Source organism: Girardinichthys multiradiatus, chromosome 21 (genome assembly GCF_021462225.1).
Source record: "Girardinichthys multiradiatus isolate DD_20200921_A chromosome 21, DD_fGirMul_XY1, whole genome shotgun sequence".
NCBI classification, from domain to species: domain Eukaryota; kingdom Metazoa; phylum Chordata; class Actinopteri; order Cyprinodontiformes; family Goodeidae; genus Girardinichthys; species Girardinichthys multiradiatus.
Genome location: NC_061813.1, coordinates 14744402 through 14768159, shown reverse-complemented (window position 1 = coordinate 14768159; position 23758 = coordinate 14744402). Strand labels below are relative to the sequence as shown.

The following is a 23758-nucleotide window of genomic DNA, read 5'->3' as shown; positions in this document are numbered from 1 at the left end:
GAACTCTGCATCCAGAGGGAATTGTAAAAAACTGAGAAGAGTGAAACTTTACACCATTTTCTTTAGCCCAAAATCCACTCTTTCATGGGGGTTAACCTTAAAAACTAACGAAAAGCTGCTTCTGTGTAAAGTTTCATTTCATCTTTAAATTATCCGTTATGTAACTAATATGTAATAATTGCAAGATACTTGAACTGTTTTCATTCAGACTCTTTCCAATACAACATAAAAACCCTTATTCCACCTGGCAGGGACTGGCGGATGTGATAGTTCATCTGGTGCTGGCCCCAACAGAAAGAGGGAGTGCCCAAAGGGAATTACCGATTCTAAGAAATTTAAAAGCCTCAGTGTGTTGTTTAGTCTGAGAGACTGTTCACAGGGTTTTCATCAGCTACCAAGTGGCAAGGAGAAGTGAATGGACTAACCTGCTCGCTGTTGCCCACCGATAATCCCCCCAAAATGTTCAGCTGGTTCAGAAGGTTGTGGGGGGCTCCGGAACCTCCGCCTGCCCAAACAGCCATTCCTCCAACCGCACCAGCTCCACCAGCCAAGGTAAGGTCTGGTTGTACTTTATTTTTTATAGAATTAGAAACAAAAAAACATTAATCTACCTGACACCTGAACAAATTGTTCAGTTCTTTATCTTTCAGTGGCTTATCTTTTAACTATAACTCCAAATAAACCAGATAGTAATCAGTGAAAGCTTTGGAGACAGCTTAGCAGTGATGTGGAGTAGAGCTGCTGTTTTAACCCAGATTCCTGCATGAACCCCCAATTCGTACCTCACTGGCCACAAGGTGGACTTTTCTGCCCACCTTGGACAGTTGAAACCAGATATATTCATACTGTATAGAAAAACATGCAACCTTTTTCTTTCTCAGGAAGAATTGCCCTAAACTCTTGACTTGTGTCAAATGTTTTGACTATTCTTCTACAAGCTCACTCTTCTCACAATAGTTAGCTGCAATTTAGGTCCATTCCTCCTGACAGAACTGCAGTAACTATTGTCATTTAGCTACTTTGGAACTAATGTGGTGGGAAGCGCAGAGTCACAGACAATTTGGCAGACCTGTTTGTGGCCAAGCTCTGACTTACTGGTTGATGTCTTGAGATCTTTCCTAATGATGTCTTCTGTTATGTAAAGTACATCAGTCCCTCCTGCAGCAAAACATGCCCATAGCATGATCTTACCACTCCTGTGCTTCACAGTCGGAATGGTGTTCTCTGACTTGCAAGTTTCACTGTTTTTCCTCCAAAAGTATCAATGTTCACACTTCAGTGATGGTGTCGTTTGACCACAGGACATGTCTTTGTCCCTGAGTGCATTTGCAAGCTGTAATCAAGTTGTGGCTTCTTCCTCTCTGAGTGGCCTTTCTGCCCATGTCAGTGCAGTACTCATTTCACAGAGGATAATGACTGGCTTCCAGCAGCTTTAACCTGCATCTTCACAAGGTATTTGCTTTTGTTCTGGGGTGGATACACACATTTCACACTTAAACACATTCATCTCTGGAATACAGCATCTGACTCTATGTAGAATAGAACAACTGCCCGTTCCCATGTTGTTTATACTTGCACATAATTTGAACAGATGAACTCAATAATGAACCAGACTTGTGGAGGTCCACAATTCTCTTCTTTATAATTTAGCTGATTTCTTAAAAAGAATTGCCATGATGTCACACAAGTAGGCTGTAGGTTTGAGCCTTTGCTTTAAAATACATAAACACAGGTAGGACTCCATCTAACTTAAATGTGTTAAATTAACCTATCAGAAGCTTTCTAAGCTATGACACAAAGCTATCCACTCGTATTGATGCGAGCTCCTCCCAGATGGCTGAGGTCCTCACCCCATCTCTAATGTAGTGCCCGGCCACCCTGTGGAGGAAGCTCATTTCAGCCGCTTTTATCTGGGATCTCCTTCTTTCAGTCTTGATCCAAAGTTCATGCCCATAGGTAAGGGTAGGAAATTAGACTGACTGGTAAATCACGTACTAGAGGCAGGAGCTCCACTCCAACCCCGGAGAGGGCAACCCACCCTTTTCCAATCAAGAACCATGGTCTTGGACTCGGAGGAGGTGATTCTCATCCCCACCACTTCGCGCTCAGCTGTGAACCGCCGTAATGAAAAAACTCTATTTCTCATTTTTCTGGAATTCACAGAAAAACTATTAATTTGCCAAGTTTCGTAAGTTTCAGTAAGAAATACCTAACAACTTTCCCTTGTTTAATTTAATCACAGGAGGAGAAGTTACCAGAAAAGAAAGATCAAAAAGTAGAGGAACCAAAGGCAACAACTGAAAAGACAGAGGAGAAAAATGCAGAGAAAAGCGATGAGCAAATAAAAGACATGAAGGACAATGAGCCCAAGAAGGAAGAACCGACAACAGGTGAGAGGTTGTTTATATTCATGTAAAATCCAGATTTAGTTGTATTTTACTAGATTGCAGGAACAGTTTTGGCCTCACAATTCAAAATGCCCTTCAGATGAATGTGAATTTTAGTTGAGTCATTATCTGGGGAACCAGACCTGCAGTCTTTGATGTTTTGCCAGAGTCTAGTAACACACTTTAGCATTGTCAGAATTGGTGATTTTGGTGTTAAAAATGCATTTTATTCTTCGGTTGGTGAAACTTGTTAGCATGTTCATGTCATGTCATACACCTTGACAGAGATTTAGAATTTGTTTTGAATTTTCCAACTCACACACAGACAGAATAATACATACAGGCTCCATTATATACATGAAGCACTATTAATATTTGATTAAATGTCCCCTTTGTAAGTTGCATACAAAACACAGTTTTGTAACCATGAACGAGGAAACCGCTAGAACTCTGATATCCAATTACCAAGCACAAATGTAGTTATTCAGTCACACTGATAAAAAGTATCTTCAGTATCTGAAGGAGTAAAGGTGAGGCTTTCAAAGAACACGCAACCATGTGTGAAGCATGGTGGTTGTAGCATCATGCTGAGGGTATTTCTTTAGATGCCAGTTTTACTGGTGAGTTGAAAGTGGCTGGAATAACGAGGGGGGAATATTTCCAAATTGTTTAACTTCACCTCAGATTACAAATGTCAAATTGTTAAAACGTGGACATAATTAAATCCCAAACACACAAAAAGAATAGTTTTTGAATCAATAAAGTAGGCTAATATTGAGCTCTATTAACCCTAACATCACCCCTATAAAGTATTTGTGACAAACAGGCTAAACTACAGTCTAGCAATTCCACCAAGAAAATGGGACAAAAACCTGGCCAGAATTATTTTAAAAGTTGTGTTGGTGCCTACAAAACTGTGTGGTTTCTCTGCAAGTTGGAAAGGGATATTTGTCAAAATATGTTTAGGGATTGTGTGTATACTGTATATTTGAAGCTGTGTGCATATTTTTTACCGTGTGTAGATTAGAGAATAGCCAGCATATAGTACATTTGAACCATTTTGTTTTAAAACTCCCAGCTGTTGTATCTTATATGAGGCCACCCTGAAAGAAATGGTTCACATTCATCACTAAGAGCCTAAAGTAAATATGAAAGTCATGCCGATGATGAGTGTATGTAAACCATAGATTATACTTTTTACGCTCTACAGAGTGCAAAACAGTCCGAAATGATTCAAGATGAAGGCCACAGGAGTCCACAGCTCTTTCAGGTCCACTCATCTACTCACAGATCCCAATCTTATGTTCTGAACACAAGTTGCCTGTTTTGTTGCCATTGCAGTTGATCATACCAAACTGATCTGGTCTATATTTGTGTCTTTGAACATCAAAGCAAACACATATTTACAGTATGTAGTATTGTCACTATAAACCAGTGAATCAACATTGTATAGCAGAAGATTCTTGGTCTGTTATCTTTATTCAAATTACATTTAATATTTACATCATTTGCTTATGAAAAAGTCAATATGTTGCCTTTACTGCAGTTAACTATTTCTTCCAGGTCCTGCTCCAGCAGTTCCGGCTCCAGCTCCAGCTTCTGTTGCAGATCCAGCTCCAGATCCTGCTGCCCCTTTAAATCCAGAAGGGGCTCAAGGGTAAGAATGTGGACAAGACGATGCATACTGGGAGCCTCACTTAGTTTGGGTTAGGATCTGCTCAAGAAATAGGATATGACAGATTTACATTTTAGAAGTCATGTGAACTGATTATTCAGATTCAAGGTTGGAGTTGATCCCTTTTCAATCAGTGCATTTTGATAATTACAGTATACAGGTCCTTCTCAAAATATTAGCATATTGTGATAAAGTTCATTATTTTCCATAATGTCATGATGAAAATTTAACATTTATATATTTTAGATTCCTTGCACACTAACTGAAATATTTCAGGTCTTTTATTGTCTTAATACGGATGATTTTGGCATACAGCTCATGAAAACCCAAAATTCCTATCTCACAAAATTAGCATATTTCATCCGACCAATAAAAGAAAAGTGTTTTTAATACAAAAAATGTAAACCTTCAAATAATCATGTATAGTTATGCACTCAATACTTGGTCGGGAATCCTTTTGCAGAAATGACTGCTTCAATGCGGCGTGGCATGGAGGCAATCAGCCTGTGGCACTGCTGAGGTCTTATGGAGGCCCAGGATGCTTCGATAGCGGCCTTTAGCTCATCCAGAGTGTTGGGTCTTGAGTCTCTCAACGTTCTCTTCACAATATCCCACAGATTCTCTATGGGGTTCAGGTCAGGAGAGTTGGCAGGCCAATTGAGCACAGTGATACCATGGTCAGTAAACCATTTACCAGTGGGTTTGGCACTGTGAGCAGGTGCCAGGTCGTGCTGAAAAATGAAATCTTCATCTCCATAAAGCTTTTCAGCAGATGGAAGCATGAAGTGCTCCAAAATCTCTTGATAGCTAGCTGCATTGACCCTGCCCTTGATAAAACACAGTGGACCAACACCAGCAGCTGACACGGCACCCCAGACCATCACTGACTGTGGGTACTTGACACTGGACTTCTGGCATTTTGGCATTTCCTTCTCCCCAGTCTTCCTCCAGACTCTGGCACCTTGATTTCTGAATGACATGCAGAATTTGCTTTCATCCGAAAAAAGTACTTTGGACCACTGAGCAACAGTCCAGTGCTGCTTCTCTGTAGCCCAGGTCAGGCGCTTCAACCGCTGTTTCTGGTTCAAACGTGGCTTGACCTGGGGAATGCGGCACCTGTAGCCCATTTCCTGCACACGCCTGTGCACGGTGGCTCTGGATGTTTCTACTCCAGACTCAGTCCACTGCTTCCGCAGGTCCCCCAAGGTCTGGAATCGGCCCTTCTCCACAATCTTCCTCAGGGTCCGGTCACCTCTTCTCGTTGTGCAGCGTTTTCTGCCACACTTTTTCCTTCCCACAGACTTTCCACTGAGGTGCCTTGAGACAGCACTCTGGGAACAGCCTATCCGTTCAGAAATTTCTTTCTGTGTCTTACCCTCTTGCTTGAGGGTGTCAATAGTGGCCTCCTGGACAACAGTCAGGTCGGCAGTCTTACCCATGATTGGGGTTTTGAGTGATGAACCAGGCTGGGAGTTTTAAAGGCCTCAGGAATCTTTTGCAGGTGTTTAGAGTTAACTCGTTGATTCAGATGATTAGGTTCATAGCTCATTTAGAGACCCTTTTAATGATATGCTAATTTTGTGAGATAGGAATTTTGGGTTTTCATGAGCTGTATGCCAAAATCATCCGTATTAAGACAATAAAAGACCTGAAATATTTCAGTTAGTGTGCAATGAATCTAAAATATATGAATGTTAAATTTTCATCATGACATTATGGAAAATATTGAACTTTATCACAATATGCTAATATTTTGAGAAGGACTTGTACATAAGCATAATTGAAAGAGTGACTGTTATGAAGGCTGGATTCAGGATCCTAAGTATTTGCATGAGTACAAACAAATGCAGTAAATTTATTAGGAAAATTTAATTTTGGAGAAAATCTTTTGTCCACACCAAGGACATAAATACCAATAGAATTAAAGAACACGTCTGAATATATCTGGTAAGACTATTTGCAGAAACATAAAGATCCCAGCATTCCTTTTGGAAGCTTATTTATTCAGATGCGTTGGCACCTCTATGAATAACCATGGGTGAAGTCTAGTAATTTAATTGGACATATTGAGTGTCGGGGCTGAACACAACCTAATGTGTTCAGCCCCGTGTGTCCAATGAGTCTTAAAGGTGCCTTATGCCACACCGCGGTACTCTTTAAGTTTGTCTTAAGGCATGACACTATAATTTTGCTTGTAGATCTAAAGAGTGGCCACAAGGGCCTGACTGAACCAATCATCATCTTTAACAAGCAACAGTATCATGACCGTACATGATCCACTTTCTTACAGTAGCCCTTTGCAGATTGTAATTCCACAACAAACCTGCAACCACAAACTCCACATTATGGTTCACTTTATCTTTTCACATCATACAAGATGATCCATCGTGATTTTAGGCCTGGTGCGCTTCCAGATCATGCAGCCAGTGTTGCCGAACCAAAAGGGTTCAACCTTCAACACGCAACACTCATCAAGCTTAAGATGTGTGGGATTTCCCCTAGGGGAAACCCTATTCACAGCTCTGAGCTGTCTTGCAGTTGATCCTCTTGCAGGCATGTTATCCAGATACATTCAGTGCTGTAAAGAAAAGTTGTTGTGTACCTTCCATGGCATGTTGTTCAAGCAGAAGGGGTGTTGTTGAATAAATACTTAGATCAGACAGACACTGGAGGATATCTTGTCTTCACTGAGTGTAGTAATTAGTAGTAGATAGTAGTTACAGGTCTATTAATACTTACCAAGGTGGATCAGTGGTGTGGCATTTTACAAAACATACCATTCTACAAGTCTGGCTGTTCCACTGCCCATTGAGACATATCTTAAGGAAGCAAAGATTTGTTATAGACAAGTCCAGAAGGTTTCTGCATCATCATAGATGTCTGCTTAATGGTAGGTTTCAAATTCAAACAAGAACTAAAAAAGATAATAAGATCACTACAAGAGGAGCTATCTTACCAGTGTAAAGGCTTGGAAAACTCGCTGAGGATCTCGCTTCCATATGTCCAGTTTCAAATTATGTAATGTAGCAAAGTGTCCTGGAAGAACCAAGCCTTCCATTGCATAATTGTAAGTAGATGGCAGGTATACCTGGCATTTAGAAATCGTATCAGTCCCAGCAAAGCTTGACATGACAGAACTCTACAAAGTCCCTGGATGTAGAAATCCAAAAATAAGCCCAAAGCAACTTGAAGCCTAAGCAAAAAAAAGAAAGCTGAATCCTGTGCTGACTTTCAGACCATACAGCAGTTGCTTGCCAGGTACCTGACCCAGTGATCAGCAGCTATATAAAAGGGCTTGACCAAGTATATCTTTGATCCTGCTTCAGCTATGTCTATTTAAAGACCAAATAACTCCACACATCAGTTTACTACATAAGCTTCAGTACCTCTTCACCTACATTTGTCTACACTATCCTTACAAATAAGAGATGATTCTGCACCCAGACGCTGCAGCATTATTGGGGCCTTTGTGTGCATTATGGAAAAATGCTCAAAAAATGCTCAAAAAGAAACTGTAATTCCAGTCTTCAGGTATGTAGTATTTCTGAGACTGCCCAAGTGCTGTTACATGTTGACACGTGGAAGTGGTTGCTAAAACATTTATTGTTGGGTGATAAAACTGACGTGATTATAACGGAATAAACTGGGTGGATTTTATTTCAGTCTAGAAAGGATTAGTTTCTCTTATATTATTCTTCGAAATGAATTGGATCTGTTTGTCACGTTAAGTGCCTTGAGATGACATTTGTTGTGAATTGTTGCTGTATAAACAAGTTGAACAAAATCGAACCCAGTTTAGTCGCATTTAGTTGTATGAACCCCAAACAGCATTCTGTAACACTACTGCAAAAAAACACCATGATCCATCTGTGACCTGAAGCATCACTTCTAAATCAGGAAAGAAGATTATGCGCTTAGTGTGGTGTTTGGGACAGAGAATGATCCCAGACTGCATTCACATGCAAGCAAGAGTTAATTTGAAACAATCAGCTTTTCTCTCACCAGCAAGGTAGATTTGTTTTTGAATAGGATAATGTATCTGCACAGCAAAATAAATCTGTATTATAAATAACTTAAATAAATGTTTTAAATTCACCAATGTAGTACTGTTTCAAAGTATGCCTTTTTGTTGTCCGATGAGCTAACCCCTCCATCCTACTTCCCTGTTTCTGAGGGGATTGCTCAATCCAGCTCTCCATCCAACGGGTCTGGACTTCCCTAAACCTGGAAGGTCTTACTAAGCAGGTTTACTGGAAAAGCTGTTTAAGCTGGTGTTGGGAAATGACTCGCCTAACCTCTAACAGACTGCATCCAAAAGTCTCGCCCTTCTTCATCTAGTGGTCTGGACGACCAAGTAGCCCACAGCAGTCATCCACTCCTCGATAGTCACTTCTGTTCACGGCTGCTCATTCCCTAGTTTACAACTTGCAATTGATATATGGGTTAGGTTGAGCTTAGTGGCTCGGCACGAGCCCCAAGGGCATTGTTTTAACAAGTTTGGCTTAAGGCAACCTATAAAAACCTCCTAAAATCATTTGGAACCAGGCAACATGACTTTTTACCACCAACGAAAAACCCAAAAATAAGGTGACTCAAATTATTGACTGTCCACAATAAATCTAGAATTGTATTAATTAGTAATGCTTTTGCAGGGGTCACTAACAACTTAAAAATCAGCAAAACGTAATAATTTGAATAACAGAAATAAATAAATCAACTTAACCTATCTTTCCCTAATGCTGAAACTGGTAAGGCTGAAGAGGCTTTGGAGACGGAGGCTCAACATGGATCCGAATGGAATGATTTGTTCAGTAGGCAATGTTGTCTTCTTGAGTGAAAGGCAAATCTTCAGTTTTCTTTCTCTAAGTGGACAAGAGCTGATGCTCGGGGTTTCAATGGTCAAGTTGGGAAAAAATTAAAAATTTTAAAATTTAAAAAACAGAAACTTTGTTGGCATATGTTTCAAAAGTCGGTAGCTTCCAGAGGCTGAATAGTTGAAAGAAATCTTTGAGGTGTAATTGAAGTTAGTTCAGGACTTCCAGAAGCCTGAAACTTAGTGTAATCAGTTGTTCACTGACCAAGTTCACTTCAGTTGTCTTGGTAAAAATGCAACAGATGAAATTCAGATTCTCAATTTTGAGTTGCAGCTCTTCTCAGGGCACACAGGTTGATCCTCTTTATAATGCAGAATTTGTCAGCGGGGCTGCGTCTCCGGTCTTCTGATTCTTGTAGCTTCTTTCTCCGTCCAATCTTGTTCACTGGTTTTCTGCGAGGAAACAACCCCATTTCTTTTTTTGGCACAGTTTTTATAGTGTAGATAGCCTCACTCCTCACCCCCTGTTGCCGGGCCAGCTTTCCCATCATTGAGTTACGTGGTCGCCGTGACTTTTCGGTGCTGTCTCCTAGCCTCCGTAGACAGAGTTGTAAACAGCCTGCAGCTGGCTCCCTGTGTTATGACTTTTGCCTGTTTTTCGAACTTCAGACTGACGAAAAATAGCATGCACCTGGCTTCTCGTTTCTCGCTCCATGCTTGTTATGACTTGAGCTTGCTCGTTGACCTTCCATCAATGCCCAGTTCCCGTGAAGCTGGCCCTCCTCTGCCGCTCCCGTCCTAATATTATGACTCTGCCTCCCCAGTTACAGCTTGAAAAAAAACATCACTTCATTTTTATTCATACATCACAATTGATTAACATTACCCCTCTTCATTACATTTAATAATTGTTGAAAAATAGAAAATCATCATACATTTTTCTTTGATTATACTTGTAGTTTTCTACTTCTGAAAAAGATAAGACAGTCACAGTTAGGGTTGCCAACTCCTTGATAAATAAATAAGGGACACCTCCTGGTAGGGCTATCCAACTCCACTGTCTGCACCTCAAGCGGCCTGGTGATTTTTATTACCCTTTTTCTTTGTGTGAAATGACTTTGGAAACATTGGACTCGAACCCAAGTTTAATTCGATGCATGTTTTTGAGTGATACAAATATCCATGGAAAAACAATTATTCAGCAATTTATAAAATAATTTATTCTTTTTGCAAAATAAAATTACTAGACAAAAACAAATATCCTTCTAAAATAAATAAACCACTATTGAAAAGCCCTCCGTCCTGCTTAACTTAAAACTATATAAAAAAGCATAACAGTATAATGCAAAACATTTTCTTAATAATGCATTTAGTGCAAACAAAAAGTCTGCAGAAAAGTTGTAAACATAAACACTTGTGCCTTAAAGGCCATGACTGTACAGTTGTGGTGAAAAAAATATTGAACTAGTGAACTAAAAAATGCAGTACTGAATTATGTAGAAACAACTTATTTTTTCCATTTATATTTCATTTGAGCTCTTGGCTGCTGCAAGGAGTTGTTTGCTTTTCAGGACTACCGAGTAAAACTCTGAGCAGGACATTTCATTAATTAGACTGACAATTAGCTCACTTCTCATTAATTCTGTAGAACATTTGTTCCTCACATCAGTCCACTTATTTTTCATGATGCTGAGGACAAAGGGTACAATAGCCTGCCTATCTATCTATCTATCTATCTATCTATCTATCTATCTATCTATCTATCTATCTATCTATCTATCTATCTATCTATCTATCTATCTATCTATCTATCTATCTATCTATCTATCTATCTATCTATCTATCTATCTATCTATCTATCTATCTATCTATCTATCTATCTATCTATCTATCTATCTATCTATCTATCTATCTATCTATCTATCTATCTATCTATCTATCTATCTATCTATCTATCTATCTATCTATCTATCTATCTATCTATCTATCTATCTATCTATCTATCTATCTATCTATCTATCTATCTATCTATCTATCTATCTATCTATCTATCTATCTATCTATCTATCTATCTGTCTGTCTGTCTGTCTGTCTGTCTGTCTGTCTGTCTGTCTGTCTGTCTGTCTGTCTGTCTGTCTGTCTGTCTGTCTGTCTGTCTGTCTGCCTGCCTGCCTGCCTGCCTGCCTGCTGAACAAACACGGGCCTTTTTTGTCGCGTAAGCGGCGAGGAGACGCTGGGGAAACCGTATCTGATGGGAAAACGCGAATCGACGTAACACCTGTATCTATCCTTAGCAACGGTACCTGCTGGCCAATGAGATGATCCGAAATATTCTGTCAGCTCATTGGTCACAGAGCAGGATATGGCTGGTAATGAATTTACTGTCATGTTAAATATAAAGCACCCCATCATTTATTAATTCTATTGACATTTTAGTGAAGATTTTTGATCCACCTAATAAAACGGGACTATGTGCGTCCCGTTTCAGCTCAATACGGGACGCGTACTTTTTATTCTAAATACGGGACGATTCCGTTTTTCAAGGGACGGTTGGCAACTCTAGTCACAGTTAATGTGTGACTCCATACAGGCCTCTTCAGTCCTCAGTTCCAGAGTGCGAAGATATACTAATTTTACTATTTCATGACATCTTATCCATGTAACATGATCATTATTTATTTGATACTCTAAAGATTAGGCTCTAATTTCATCATCTCTGATTGTTGTTAAACTCAATCATAGTGATACACTTCTGCAAAAGAAAGACAAATTAAAACATACACCATATGGGCCCCAAAGACTTCATAGCTTTAAAATGTGAACATTTACTGCTGTATATTTCATTGATCTAATTATGAGGGTTTAATTAATTTCCGCATGGATACATGGAAGGATCTCACCTCATTTTGACAGCCTCTTGAACTATTTTACATTTTGACGCGTTAAAATGTGACAGACCAACACAAAGTGGCACCTGATTGTGAAGTGGAAGGAAAACAACACAAGGTTTTCAGATGTTAACAAATAAAAATCTGAATCGTGTGGCTGGCATCTGTATTCAGCCCGCCTACTCAGTTAGCTCTAAATAATTCTGAGCGCTACTGTGCCGGACAGGACACGGTAAAAAAAATAAAGAAAGAAATAAAGAAAAGATAGCTCCAGATAAAATCCATGGAAACGTGCTGCCTTGAGAAATCACATAGTTAGTAAATAGAGTCCACTATGTGTGTAATTTAACCCTAGTATAAATCCAGATGTTCTGTGTAGGTCTCATAGGTTTGTTAGAGAACAATCTAATTAGTGAACAAATGTAATATTTGAACATCTCACCAGGCACAGTTCAGTCCACCATTTGAAAATAGAAAAAGTATTCCACAACTGCAACCCCATCAATAGTTGGCTTCCCACCTTAACCGACAGGGCAAGCAAAGAGAGCATTAATCATTAACAGCCAAGTTCTCCATGATAAATCTGAAGGAGCAGCAGAGATCCATGGCCCAGGTGGGAGGGTCCGTATGGGACAAGCATGTGAAAGAAGATCCTCTGGTCAAATAAGACTAAAATAGAACTTTTTGGCCTCCCTGCAGAATGCTATAAGTATGAAAAACCTAACAATGCTCTTCATCATGAGCACATCATTCCCATGGTGAAACATGGTGGTGGCAGCAAAACTGGTCAGGTTCCAACCCGTTTGCAGTCATGCGCTACTTTGGTTGGTCAGTAACATAAAATTCCTATTAAAATACACTGAAGTTTGTGTTTATAAAGTGTTAAAACGTCACAAAGTGGTTGGAATATTTTTGCAAGGTGCTTTAGCAGGCCCTCATCTTCGGAGGTTATGTAATACCTCTTAACCTGCAGCTTCTGCTTTACCACTCTACACTGTCATTCTTTCATTTCCTGTTTTCAGTGAGGAACCCCCTTCCACACCCCCTGTTGTCTACTCCCGATATGCAGATAATGTCCTTAGAAGTGTCATAAAGCAATTAAGAGAACGAACTGAAATCCTCAAAGAGAAGGCTATAGACCCTTACGCCACATCTCCAGAAATATCCCCACCTGTTAGTAAGTTTTAGATAGATATAATCTGGATTTATTTGATATCACAAGAAATGACTGCAGAAGTATGCTTCCCATCATGATCCTTTGCCTTTTCAGCGCCTGTTTTGAGAAAAGAGGACTATGTCAGACAGAAGGAAAAGGAGCAGATAGCAAAAGAAGAAGAAGACAGAAAGAAGGCAGAGGAAGCAGCCAAAAAGGCAGAGGAGAAAAAGAAAAAAGATGAGGAGAAAAGACTGGAGGCTGAGAAGAAAGCAGAGGAGGAGAGGCTGGCGGAGGAGGCCAGGAGGAAGGCAAAGGTTCTGCCAGACATCAGCTGCTCCTGCTTTGATGTCCTCTTCCATCCAGTCGAGCAGAAGTTGGATACAGTGTTGGGACGCACCATTGATCCTTTCACAGGTACACAATGCTGGTTGCACTACTTCAGTGAATAAACCTATTAATTTTACAGCTTGAATTGTTTCAGATCTCTCTTTATTTCTCTCATCAGATCGTCGGTATATCGCCTGGTTGACAGTTGTAGCTGTTGCTTACAACTACAACGTCTGGCTTTGCCCCGCCCGGCTGGCCTTCCCTTACCACAGTGAAACTGCCAACCCGTTCTGGATATTTTTTGATATCCTTTCTGACGTTGTAAACATCATTGACATTGTGGTTTGGCAGCCTCGACTGCAGTTTGTCAAAGCTGGAGACATTATTGTAAGTCACAAAGCATCTCTGTCATGGAGGTGAACCCAGTGGTTCGGGGCAGTCCATTGCTTCCCAGTGGACAGGTTTAACAGGCTCAGTAGCATGCAGAACCGTGTTCTCTGTGACTGCTTGTCGCTGCCATTTCTCCCTGACTCTGACAGTGTGAAATTAGATGTGCTCCATATGTTTGGGCCACTCTGAGCAAACTGCGGGAATTAAGTTTAATTCTACTTCTCTCGTTTACAGTTTGGTGAGCAAGTCAGGCGGAGTCAATGTTATCAGTGCTAATTCAACCACTTAACCTTCGTTAAGTAATAAACTAATCAGAAGATCTGAGTCTTATGTAGTTTTTGTTTTTTTGCATCACATTTTCACATCCGAACATTAGTTTTTCAAATCTATAAATTGGAACATTAGAGCCTTCATCTAAAGAAGCACTGCAGAAAATAACAAGCAGATTACATGAGGTTTTTTTTTTTTTTTTTTGTTTTGTTCTGCTATTGCAAAATTAAGAAAAGCCCTAAAATTATTGAAAACTCAGATTTTCCAAACAAATCCCAGAACACGCCTATTCTGACTCTCCAGTACATTTTAGCCATGTGCAATTCCAATAAATCCCTTTGTGCTTGCAGAAAGACAGAGCTATGACTAAAGTCCATTATCGGAAATCTAATCGATTTAAGGTAAGAATGTATTTATATGTTCCATATTTAACTGTAAGAATAAGAAAAAGCATATTTTGTTTTTAGACACTGAAACCTAGTTGACAAAATAAATGTGCCTGTCGTGAACAAAGCCTTTTGTTCTCCTTCCTGAACTTTGTCGTAAATCTTCATTGGAAAAACATCCATTTATCTTTCTGACTCTATTAATGTTTCTTAATTTTGTGGAACACTAACGGCGCCCAGGCATGGTTTAAGGATGATTTTTTATTTAGTTCACTTCTACTAACATGTTTTACTTACATGTTACCACCTTGTCTACGTTTTAGATTTTTCCTGTATTTTAGTAATTGTTTGGGATTATTTAGACAACAGACTACAGACACTGTAACTTTGGGGGTGCAAATCTTCCTTTTTATGTTATTTAGACAGACATGTTCAGCATCGTCCCTTTTGACCTTCTCTCTCTACAATTCGGATTTTCCACCATATACAGATTCAACCGCTTCATCAGGGTAGGTGGGGATCACATTATCTTTACTCTGACAGAGAAACTTTGTTTTTTCTCAACACATGTTGGACCCTGAGAGTCCCTCTGTCTCACTCTGTGTTTTAGATAGAGTCTTTTTTTGAGTTCAGTGACCGTCTTGAGAGTATAATGGCCAAAGCTTACATCTGGAGGTAAACGCTCAAGCACATAAAACACAATTACATTTCACTCTAACAGGAAAATAAACCTGGAGCTACAGATTGTGGATATGATTAGGACCCCCCCGGTTTGGTGTACATTTTGAGTTTTCAGTTTTGTTTAAAAATCTGGTGAAATTTGAAGATGACTGCAGTTGTCTCTTCTTTTTGAAATTAGTGCTGTGCACTAAAGCACATGAAAACAATATAATCAACAAAATGACATAAGTATATGCTTATTTTGCTCGTTGAATGCAATCTGTGTCCTGATTTCAACTCAGGGAGTCCATTATTGACCAAAATTTTTGTGATTTTATTTTTTCTCTGCCCTAATGCCCATAAGTGTTTCAGACCACTATTAGAGTTGTTCTCATCTGTTTTTAATACATAGATTTGATTAGCTGAACCTAGTTGACATATATATGCCTAATTCCTGTGAAGCTGTGGGGTTGGACTTAAATTGTCTCTGTCTGCCTGTGTCTCCATTTTGATTTTCTCACAGTTAAATAAATGAGTGTGTTTTATGTATCACTTTGTAAAAAGCAGATATTAATAAGAGAAAGCAAATAAGTTTTACTTTGAAAGCATATATTATGCTGAGTAGATGAATTAAATATGACACATAATGCCAGTTAACACTCTCTGCTCCTGCCTTATCATCCCTGATGCAGAGTGGCCCGTACCACAGGTTACCTGCTTTACATGCTCCATCTCAACGCCTGTGCTTTCTATGTAGCCTCAGTGCACCAGGGTCTGGCAACGACTACATGGGTGTATGATGGAAAAGGCACAGCGTATGTACTTTCTATCTTTGACTTGTTGTTTAAAAAGTTTTGTCTCCTAAAAAAATCAGCTAGGGCTGGAGAATAAAGTGCCAACCCTTCTTTTAGACTCTGTCCATGGTGCTGAAGGTTTGTGAAGTAGCTGAGTATCTATGTTCAGGAGCTGCTCTTATTAAACAGAACATAATATGTCACTTTAAAAAAAAGGAAATTAAATAAATGTACTACCTTCTCGATACCGTCTAAATCATTTTGCCATTCACTGTGAATCATGGCACTCTCTTACCAGCTTCAGTCAACATCTTCACAAGGGCTTTTGTTTCTGTACTGAGGTTGTAACCCTGGAATACCAGACTCCTGGAGGAACCATAATTCATTTCCTGATGTCTTGCAGCATGTTTCATTTGTACCTAAAACTACCCAGCTGTCCTGCCACTTAACTCAAATGTTCCAGAAGCTTACAAAGCCATAACTTAATCATTTGAGTTTTTCTAAATAGTTTTGAAGACACATTGATTTCAGTGCGCATTATTCTGGCATTTAGGAGATACAATTTTTTTTTCTGACTGGAAATGTTTAAACTGATTTCATGTCAGATAATGAGGGAAAAGGGTTAAGTGTATTTTTGTGCAATGTGTTTTCATATATGGTTGCAAATGTAACTAAAATATTATGTTAGTCATATATGTAACAGTCACTTATGACCAAACATTCAACGTACTGAACGAATACAAAAGCAAAGAGAGATAGATTTGACAAATTTTTATTGTTTATTCACTTTTTTATCAAGAACAATGTGATCTACAGAAACTCTAAACAACATTTACAGAAGGATTTTCTTCTTTCACAAAACCTGAACTCCAGATGCATCACTACATTTATCAAGCATGATCAACAATATTATTTTTCTGCTGTTTGTCCCCAGGTACCTGCGCTGTTATTACTTTGCAGTACGCAGCCTCATCAACATTGGGGGCCTTCCAGAACCTGTGACTCTGTTTGAGATCATCTTTCAGATGACCAACTTTTTCATTGGTGTCTTTGTGTTCTCCAGCCTCATTGGACAGGTAAATCTTTTTTTATTCATAAAAACAACTCTTACTTTTCTCCATTACTATTTCTGGTGTTAAAAGTTTTGTTTTCTCTATGTCAGATTACAGAAACAGAGACAATTACAGAGACACAGAGCACTAACTCTACTGACAATTAGACTTCTGGAATGCCCTCCTTGCAGATGTTTTTGATATTTTATTATACATAAAGGTCAATTGCCTGCCTTATTAAATTTGGAGTTAATAGAGATTAGCTGTACACCTGTAGGGTTAATTACAACAACAAATCAGAAACAAAGTCACTGACATCTTTGAATTCGGAAAGGGGTTCAAAGGCAAACACAGTGGTGAACCATCCCGGAGTAGCTGACCTACCAACATCTAAAACACAGCAGGCCTCACTTAAAGTCAAGAGTTTATGATTCAACAACAAGACAGCAACTGAAGATATAGAATCCATTAGAGATTTTTCAAGGCCAAAACCAGTAGACAACTTAATTAAATAACTAATTCTGCTTTCTAACAGGAAAATCCTGATATGCTGCAGCGAGAGTTCTGATGAAAATTAAAAAGAGAGATCATATTTCTCCTATTTTAGCTTCCCTTCATTGGCTCCCTGTTAAATCCAGAATGGAATTTAAAATTCTCCTCCTCACATATAAAGCCCTTCATGATTTAGCTCCATCATACATCAGAGATCTGATTGTTCCATATGTTCCTAACAGAGCAATTCGTTCTCAGACTGCAGGTTTACTGGTGGTTCCTAGAGTCTCTAGAAGTAGAATGGGAGGCAGGGTGCCTTGAGACGACATTGTTGTAAATAAGCGCCATATAAATAAATAAACTGAAACTGAAACTATCTCTGTAGTTATGCTGCTATAGGCTTAGGCTGCTGGAGGACATAACGACCACATTCACCCTCTTTGCTACATTCTCACACTACTCTCCAATTTTGCATTTTTTGCTGTTATTTCAGCTTTTAACTTTATGTTCTCTCTTTTCTCTTCCTAGAAGCTACACCTGGCCTGACTCTGTGTCTACCTGTGACACCTTTCTGGAGAGGGGCATCGTCCAAGCTTCTGCTGGCAACAACTTAATGCTCACCCTCTACCGATGATTTCCATGGCCCTGTCTTTCAGTGTTTAACCCTTTCTCTCTCCTAGACATAGCAATTGACTTGAAAGGAGCTACATCCATTAACATTTACTTTTCCTTCCCATAGAAAGGACTCCTGAATCAGTGCTTCTTTGTTCTCTTTATGTCTCTGCTCTGTTCTCTCAAACCCCCAATCGGTCGTGGCAGATGACCGCTCACACTGAGCCTGGTTCTGCTGGAGGTTTCTTCCAGTTAAAAGGGAGTTTTTCCTCTCTGCTGTCGCTACATGCATGCTCAGTATGAGGGATTGCTGCAAAGTCAACGCCAGTGACTGTCCACTGTCTCTACATGCTCATCCGGGAGGAGGGAATGCTGCAAGTCACTGACTGGATGCAATTTGCTGGGTTTCCAATTTGAATAAATAACTGAATCTGACTGCACTGTTCAATGGTTAGGATTCATTGGAATGTACAGGGGTTGTACAATGAAACTGAAACACCTGTCATTTTAGTGTGGGAGGTTTCATGGCTAAATTGGACCAGCCTGGTAGCCAGTCTTCATTGATTGCACATTGCACCAGTAAGAGCAGAGTGTGAACGTTCAATTAGCAGGGTAAGAGCACAGTTTTGCTCAAAATATTGAAATGCACACAACATTATGGGTGACATACCAGAGTTCAAAAGAGGACAAATTGTTGGTGCACGTCTTGCTGGCGCATCTGTGACCAAGACAGCAAGTCTTTGTGATGTATCAAGAGCCACGGTATCCAGGGTAATGTCAGCATACCACCAAGAAGGACGAACCACATCCAACAGGATTAACTGTGGACACAAGAGGAAGCTGTCTGAAAGGGACGTTCGGGTACTAACCCACATTGTATCCAAAAAACATAAAACCACGGCTGCCCAAATCACTGCAGAATTAAATGTGCACCTCAGCTCTCCTGTTTCCACCAGAACTGTCCATCGGGAGCTCCACAGGGTCAATATACACGGCCGGGCTGCTATAGCCAAACCTTTGGTCACTCATGTCAATGCCAAACATCGGCATCAATGGTGCAAGGAGTGCAAATCTTAGGCTGTGGACAATGTGAAACATGTATTGTTCTCTGATGAGTCCACCTTTACTGTTTTCCCCACATCCGGGAGAGTTACGGTGTGGAGAAGCCCCAAAGAAGCGTACCACCCAGACTGTTGCATGCCCAGAGTGAAGCATGGGGGTGGATCAGTGATGGTTTGGGCTGCCATATCATGGCATTCCCTTGGCCCAATACTTGTGCTAGATGGGCGCGTCACTGCCAAGGACTACCGAACCATTCTTGAGGACCATGTGCATCCAATGGTTCAAACATTGTATCCTGAAGGTGGTGACGTGTATCAGGATGACAATGCACCAATACACACAGCAAGAATGGTGAAAGATTGGTTTGATGAACATGAAAGTGAAGTTGAACATCTCCCATGGCCTGCACAGTCACCAGATCTAAATATTATTGAGCCACTTTGGGATGTTTTGGAGGAGCGAGTCAGGAAACGTTTTCCTCCACCAGTATCACGTAGTGACCTGGCCACTATCCTGCAAGAAGAATGGCTTAAAATCCCTCTGACCACTGTGCAGGACTTGTATATGTCATTCCCAAGACGAATTGACGCTGTATTGGCCGCAAAAGGAGGCCCTACACCATACTAATAAATTATTGTGGTCTAAAACCAGGTGTTTCAGTTTCATTGTCCAACCCCTGTATGTACCTGACTTTTGTGAAGTGCCTTGAGACGACATGTGTTGTGAATTGGTACTATATAAATAAACTGAATTGAAATTGAATTGAAAGAGAATATGAAGTCATTAGATCTTTCTGTTTAATTGGATTGTAATTATTTGATCACTATATGTCTGGATGTCAATTGGACCTGTTTGTCCTTTGAACTGCATTGAAATTGGTATTTGTTGTATATTGTTCCTAAATAAAGAAAATGAAATGGATTGGTTTAGCTACAATTCAAAATGGGAAAAACAAGAAAACATGCAATTCAAGTAACAGATGTGTATTGACCTTCATGAGTCAGGAAATGATTACAAGAATTTAGCTACTCACCTAAACCTGCCTCTAACTGCAGGCAGAGCGATAAACGACACATTTAAAACAGCTGGAACTTGGATAAATAAGACCGGATGAGGACCATAGTTTGTCTCGGCACCACACACTGTGAGCTGGATGGGAAGGAAGGCAGAAACACACTGTAGAGCTGCAATAGAAAGTGACATCTTGACATCCCCAAGCCTCTGTAATCTACATTTTATTTTTAGGCTTTTGTACACCTCTTTACAGGGGCAACCAATAATCATGAAGACTGCGGTAATTTCTGTCTCTTTCAGATGAGAGACGTCATAGGAGCGGCCACTGCGGCTCAGACGTACTTTCGGGCATCAATGGACGGCTGCGTCGCCTACATGAACACCTACACAATCCCAAAGTTGGTTCAGAACAGAGTCCGCACCTGGTACAACTACACCTGGGCTTCTCAGGGAATGCTAGGTGTGAACTAACCTACCCATACAAAAACGTCTACTGAAAAACATAGACTACTTCAACTAGTGAAAGGCTGAAAATAACTGCTAAATGTCGCATCAATCTCAAATCTGTTAGACTCAGAAGATTTTCTTGTGTCCTCTGCAGATGAGTCCGAGCTTGTGGACAAGATGCCTCTGGTGATGCGAATCGCCATTGCTATGGATATAAACCTGGCCACCTTCCAGAAGATCCAGCTCTTCCAGGTGATTCAGCATAAACTCTGTCCTCTGCTTTAGAGCCAGAGCTTGTTTGAAAAGAAAAAAGAAGCAACAGATGAATAAGATGAGAATGTGCTGTTATAAATTTAATGCTGGAATAACTTTAATACTTTAATAATAGAAATTAAAATGTTCAGGTCATGAGTATGAACAAGATCTTTGGTAAACTCAATTAAACCCCACCTAATTACCCTAAAATACAGTGCATCATACCAATAGGACTAACAGGAGTCTGTTTTAGGGCTGTGACCAGCAGATGTTGGTGGACATGTTACTGAGGCTGAAGTCCATTATCTACCTGCCAGGGGACTATGTGGTGATGAAGGTGGGTGAGGTATGCTGATTATGAAATAATCCAAGATTAACACTGAGCTACAATCTGATGTCCTGCATTTTTTTCTTCTGCAGGGTGACATCGGTAAGGAGATGTACATCATCAAAAGTGGAGCGGTGCAGGTGGTGGGAGGACCTGACAACAGCATTGTGTTTGTAACGCTGAAGGCAGGCTGCGTTTTCGGAGAAATTAGGTGAGCAGGCAGCATCCGAGAGGGGTTAACTACCACAGCAGTACATATGAATCAGTCTTTTTACCAGGTTGAAAATATTATACTGCAAACTTCAGAGAAGATTTGAAATCGATGATTTGGTGCCCGAACTTGAAATTATTGTGGATTTTATATAAGCTTGGATCAAAACCATTCGTACATTTTTTATTAAGAGTTAACGTGTGTGTGTGTGTGTGTTTGCCTATAGCTTACTACAATCTGCTAAAGATGGAGGGAACAGACGGACAGCTAACGTGAGAGCATACGGCTTCGCGAACCTGTTTGTTCTGGAAAAGAAAGACCTGTTTGACATCCTCGTCCACTACCCCGAGTCTCAGAAAGTTTTGGCCAAGAAGGGCAGGTGAGTCGCTTACAAGGTAAACAGGCCTGTTATGCAGGTTTATAACCTGGAATCCACTGAGCATTGGTAACATGTGTGTTCTGTCATCTATAAAGGCAACTGATTAAATCCAAAGCTGCAGCAGGGGCTCCAGCCAAAGAGGAAAAACAGAAAGGTCTGGCATTGTTTGGACAAAAACCCCCAACCCCAAAGTTCCTCAAAGCATTTGGCAACCTGCGCAAAGCAGGGCTCCTCGACAAGCTCAAGGTGAGATCTTTAAACTGATGTTTAAGTTGATGGAGAGTCACTCACGATTCTCTATTCAGTCAGATTACCGCCAATCACCACTGACATTAGCTTCATTAGCCTTGGGCTTTATGTGATTTATTTGAACCTTTCTTGTTTTGCAGGGTGAAATCGATACATCAAATTCATTTTCTAAAGAAAAAAACAAAATTAATAGGGTGCAAGAGTGAGAATTTTGAATGTAAAAAGTTAGAAATGTGAATAAACTCATCTAAATGATCTAAATCTAAAGATTATTTCAGGTCTTAATTTGAAAAGATTGTCTGCTTACATTTATTAGTGATCAGAATTGCCTGTGGCAAGTAGTTTCTCTACCCCGGCATAAAACATATTTAACTGTCATTAATTCAAAAAATTATATTGGAGGAGTCGAGGTGAGACACTGAAACCAAACAACACTCCAATAATCAAGCATGGTGGGGGTGGCATCATGGGGTTGTTCTGTTGTCAGTCGTAGAAGTAGAAGTAATTGAGGAAGATGGCCTCCAAATTCTGTAGCTTTGGGTATTTTATTAGGACAATGATTCCAAACACGCATGAAAAAGGTTTTTGGTATGGAACAAGGTGACATTAAGCTCTTAAAATAACCATGACCTCCACCTTATTGAAAATGTTTGGCATGATTAAAGGCCAGGTCCTGACAAGAAAACCTAAATAACTGGATGAACTAAGCTTGTCTAATTTTTACCCTGTGCACCCAATTCTTGTTTTTAGTCTGTTTGCTATATGGTCATTTCACTCTGGAAAAGCATGATTTAGATGCATCATTAAACGTTTGTGCCTACGATGAGTGAATGTAAAACCTTCTGATTAAAATTGCATATGGCTGCTAATGTCTGCCTGTCTTGTTTTTACAGAAAGGTGCAGAGGAGGAGACGTAAGAACAGAATGTTAAGTTAAATGTCATCGTGAACCTTTTTGTATATTCAAACGTTTCGATCACAAATAATGTCACACATTCACAAGTGAGAGCTCCATGTGTTATTTGCCTTCGACATTAAAAACAAACCATTGAAGAAAAAAGGAAACAACTGTATGCGGACTGTAGCAATATTCCTCATATCTTTTTCAAATCCTGAAGAGACATAAATCCATTAAAATAAAACTGTTAAGAGCAAGTAACTAATTAAGTCATATTCTTATAAGTTTTATCTTATAAATTGCATGTCATGGTTTAAATAAAAGTTTTTTTTATTCAAGCTGTGAACTACCTCCAACATGAGGTTAGTTTTTGTATAGTATTCCACTGGAATTCATCTTGACCAGAATCAACCAGATTTAACACAGGTACACTTCAACATGTCTGTGCTATTCCTCACTCACATGTGCACTACCTGCTGCAGGGTACTGCTACATCACATCCACAGATCATTTCTAGAACCCTGGACTATTGAAGCGACAGATTTAAGCCCATGGACTTCATAAGGTGCAGAAATTATGACTAGACAGCTGATAAGTTAAATGCAAAATGTTAGCTTTAATTAGCACTATTTCATTACGGAGGGTATCATATGATGCTATCTACATTAAATGTGATGCTAGGCTTTTTTGTGCATCTTATGTAAAATATTTATAAGACTATTCCAGTTATTTGACTGACTATATATCTGCTCATGCTATTGCTTTAGTATTTTAAGATGCTGTTATTCTACTGGTAAATGGATACGATGCATGAAGGCATTTCACACAAGCGCTTGCTTGTACATGTAAATGTTTCACTCAACATTCATGTTTTTGTTTAATGAGGAATCGATTGAAAGAAACTATAACCTTCTACTTTTAAATAAATGTGCTGAAATTTAAAGCTTTTTTGGTGTATTATTTTGCATGGATGGATGTCTGCGTAAAAACAAAATATTTATGTTCGGAAAGGGG

At 39.7% G+C, this 23758-nt stretch overlaps 1 protein-coding gene across 2 annotated transcripts; it reads left to right on the top strand.

The window, feature by feature from the left end:
- Positions 1-5: 5 nt before the first annotated feature.
- cngb3.1 (cyclic nucleotide gated channel subunit beta 3, tandem duplicate 1) lies at positions 6-23687 on the top strand. Of its 2 annotated transcripts, none has more exons than XM_047350458.1 (18): positions 6-552; positions 2243-2390; positions 3951-4044; positions 12786-12940; positions 13034-13333; positions 13425-13633; positions 14257-14307; positions 14715-14801; positions 14903-14967; positions 15645-15767; positions 16681-16822; positions 20279-20438; positions 20580-20677; positions 20934-21017; positions 21101-21219; positions 21446-21598; positions 21694-21844; positions 22741-23687. In XM_047350458.1, exons 1-18 carry the CDS (start codon positions 460-462, stop codon positions 22762-22764), a joined length of 2256 nt encoding a protein of 751 aa, XP_047206414.1. In that variant the 5' UTR covers positions 6-459; the 3' UTR covers positions 22765-23687. The 2 variants fall into 2 exon arrangements, with proteins under 2 accessions (XP_047206414.1, XP_047206415.1); XM_047350459.1 differs by lacking the exon at positions 6-552 and adding an exon at positions 1299-2121.
- Positions 23688-23758: the final 71 nt, after the last annotated feature.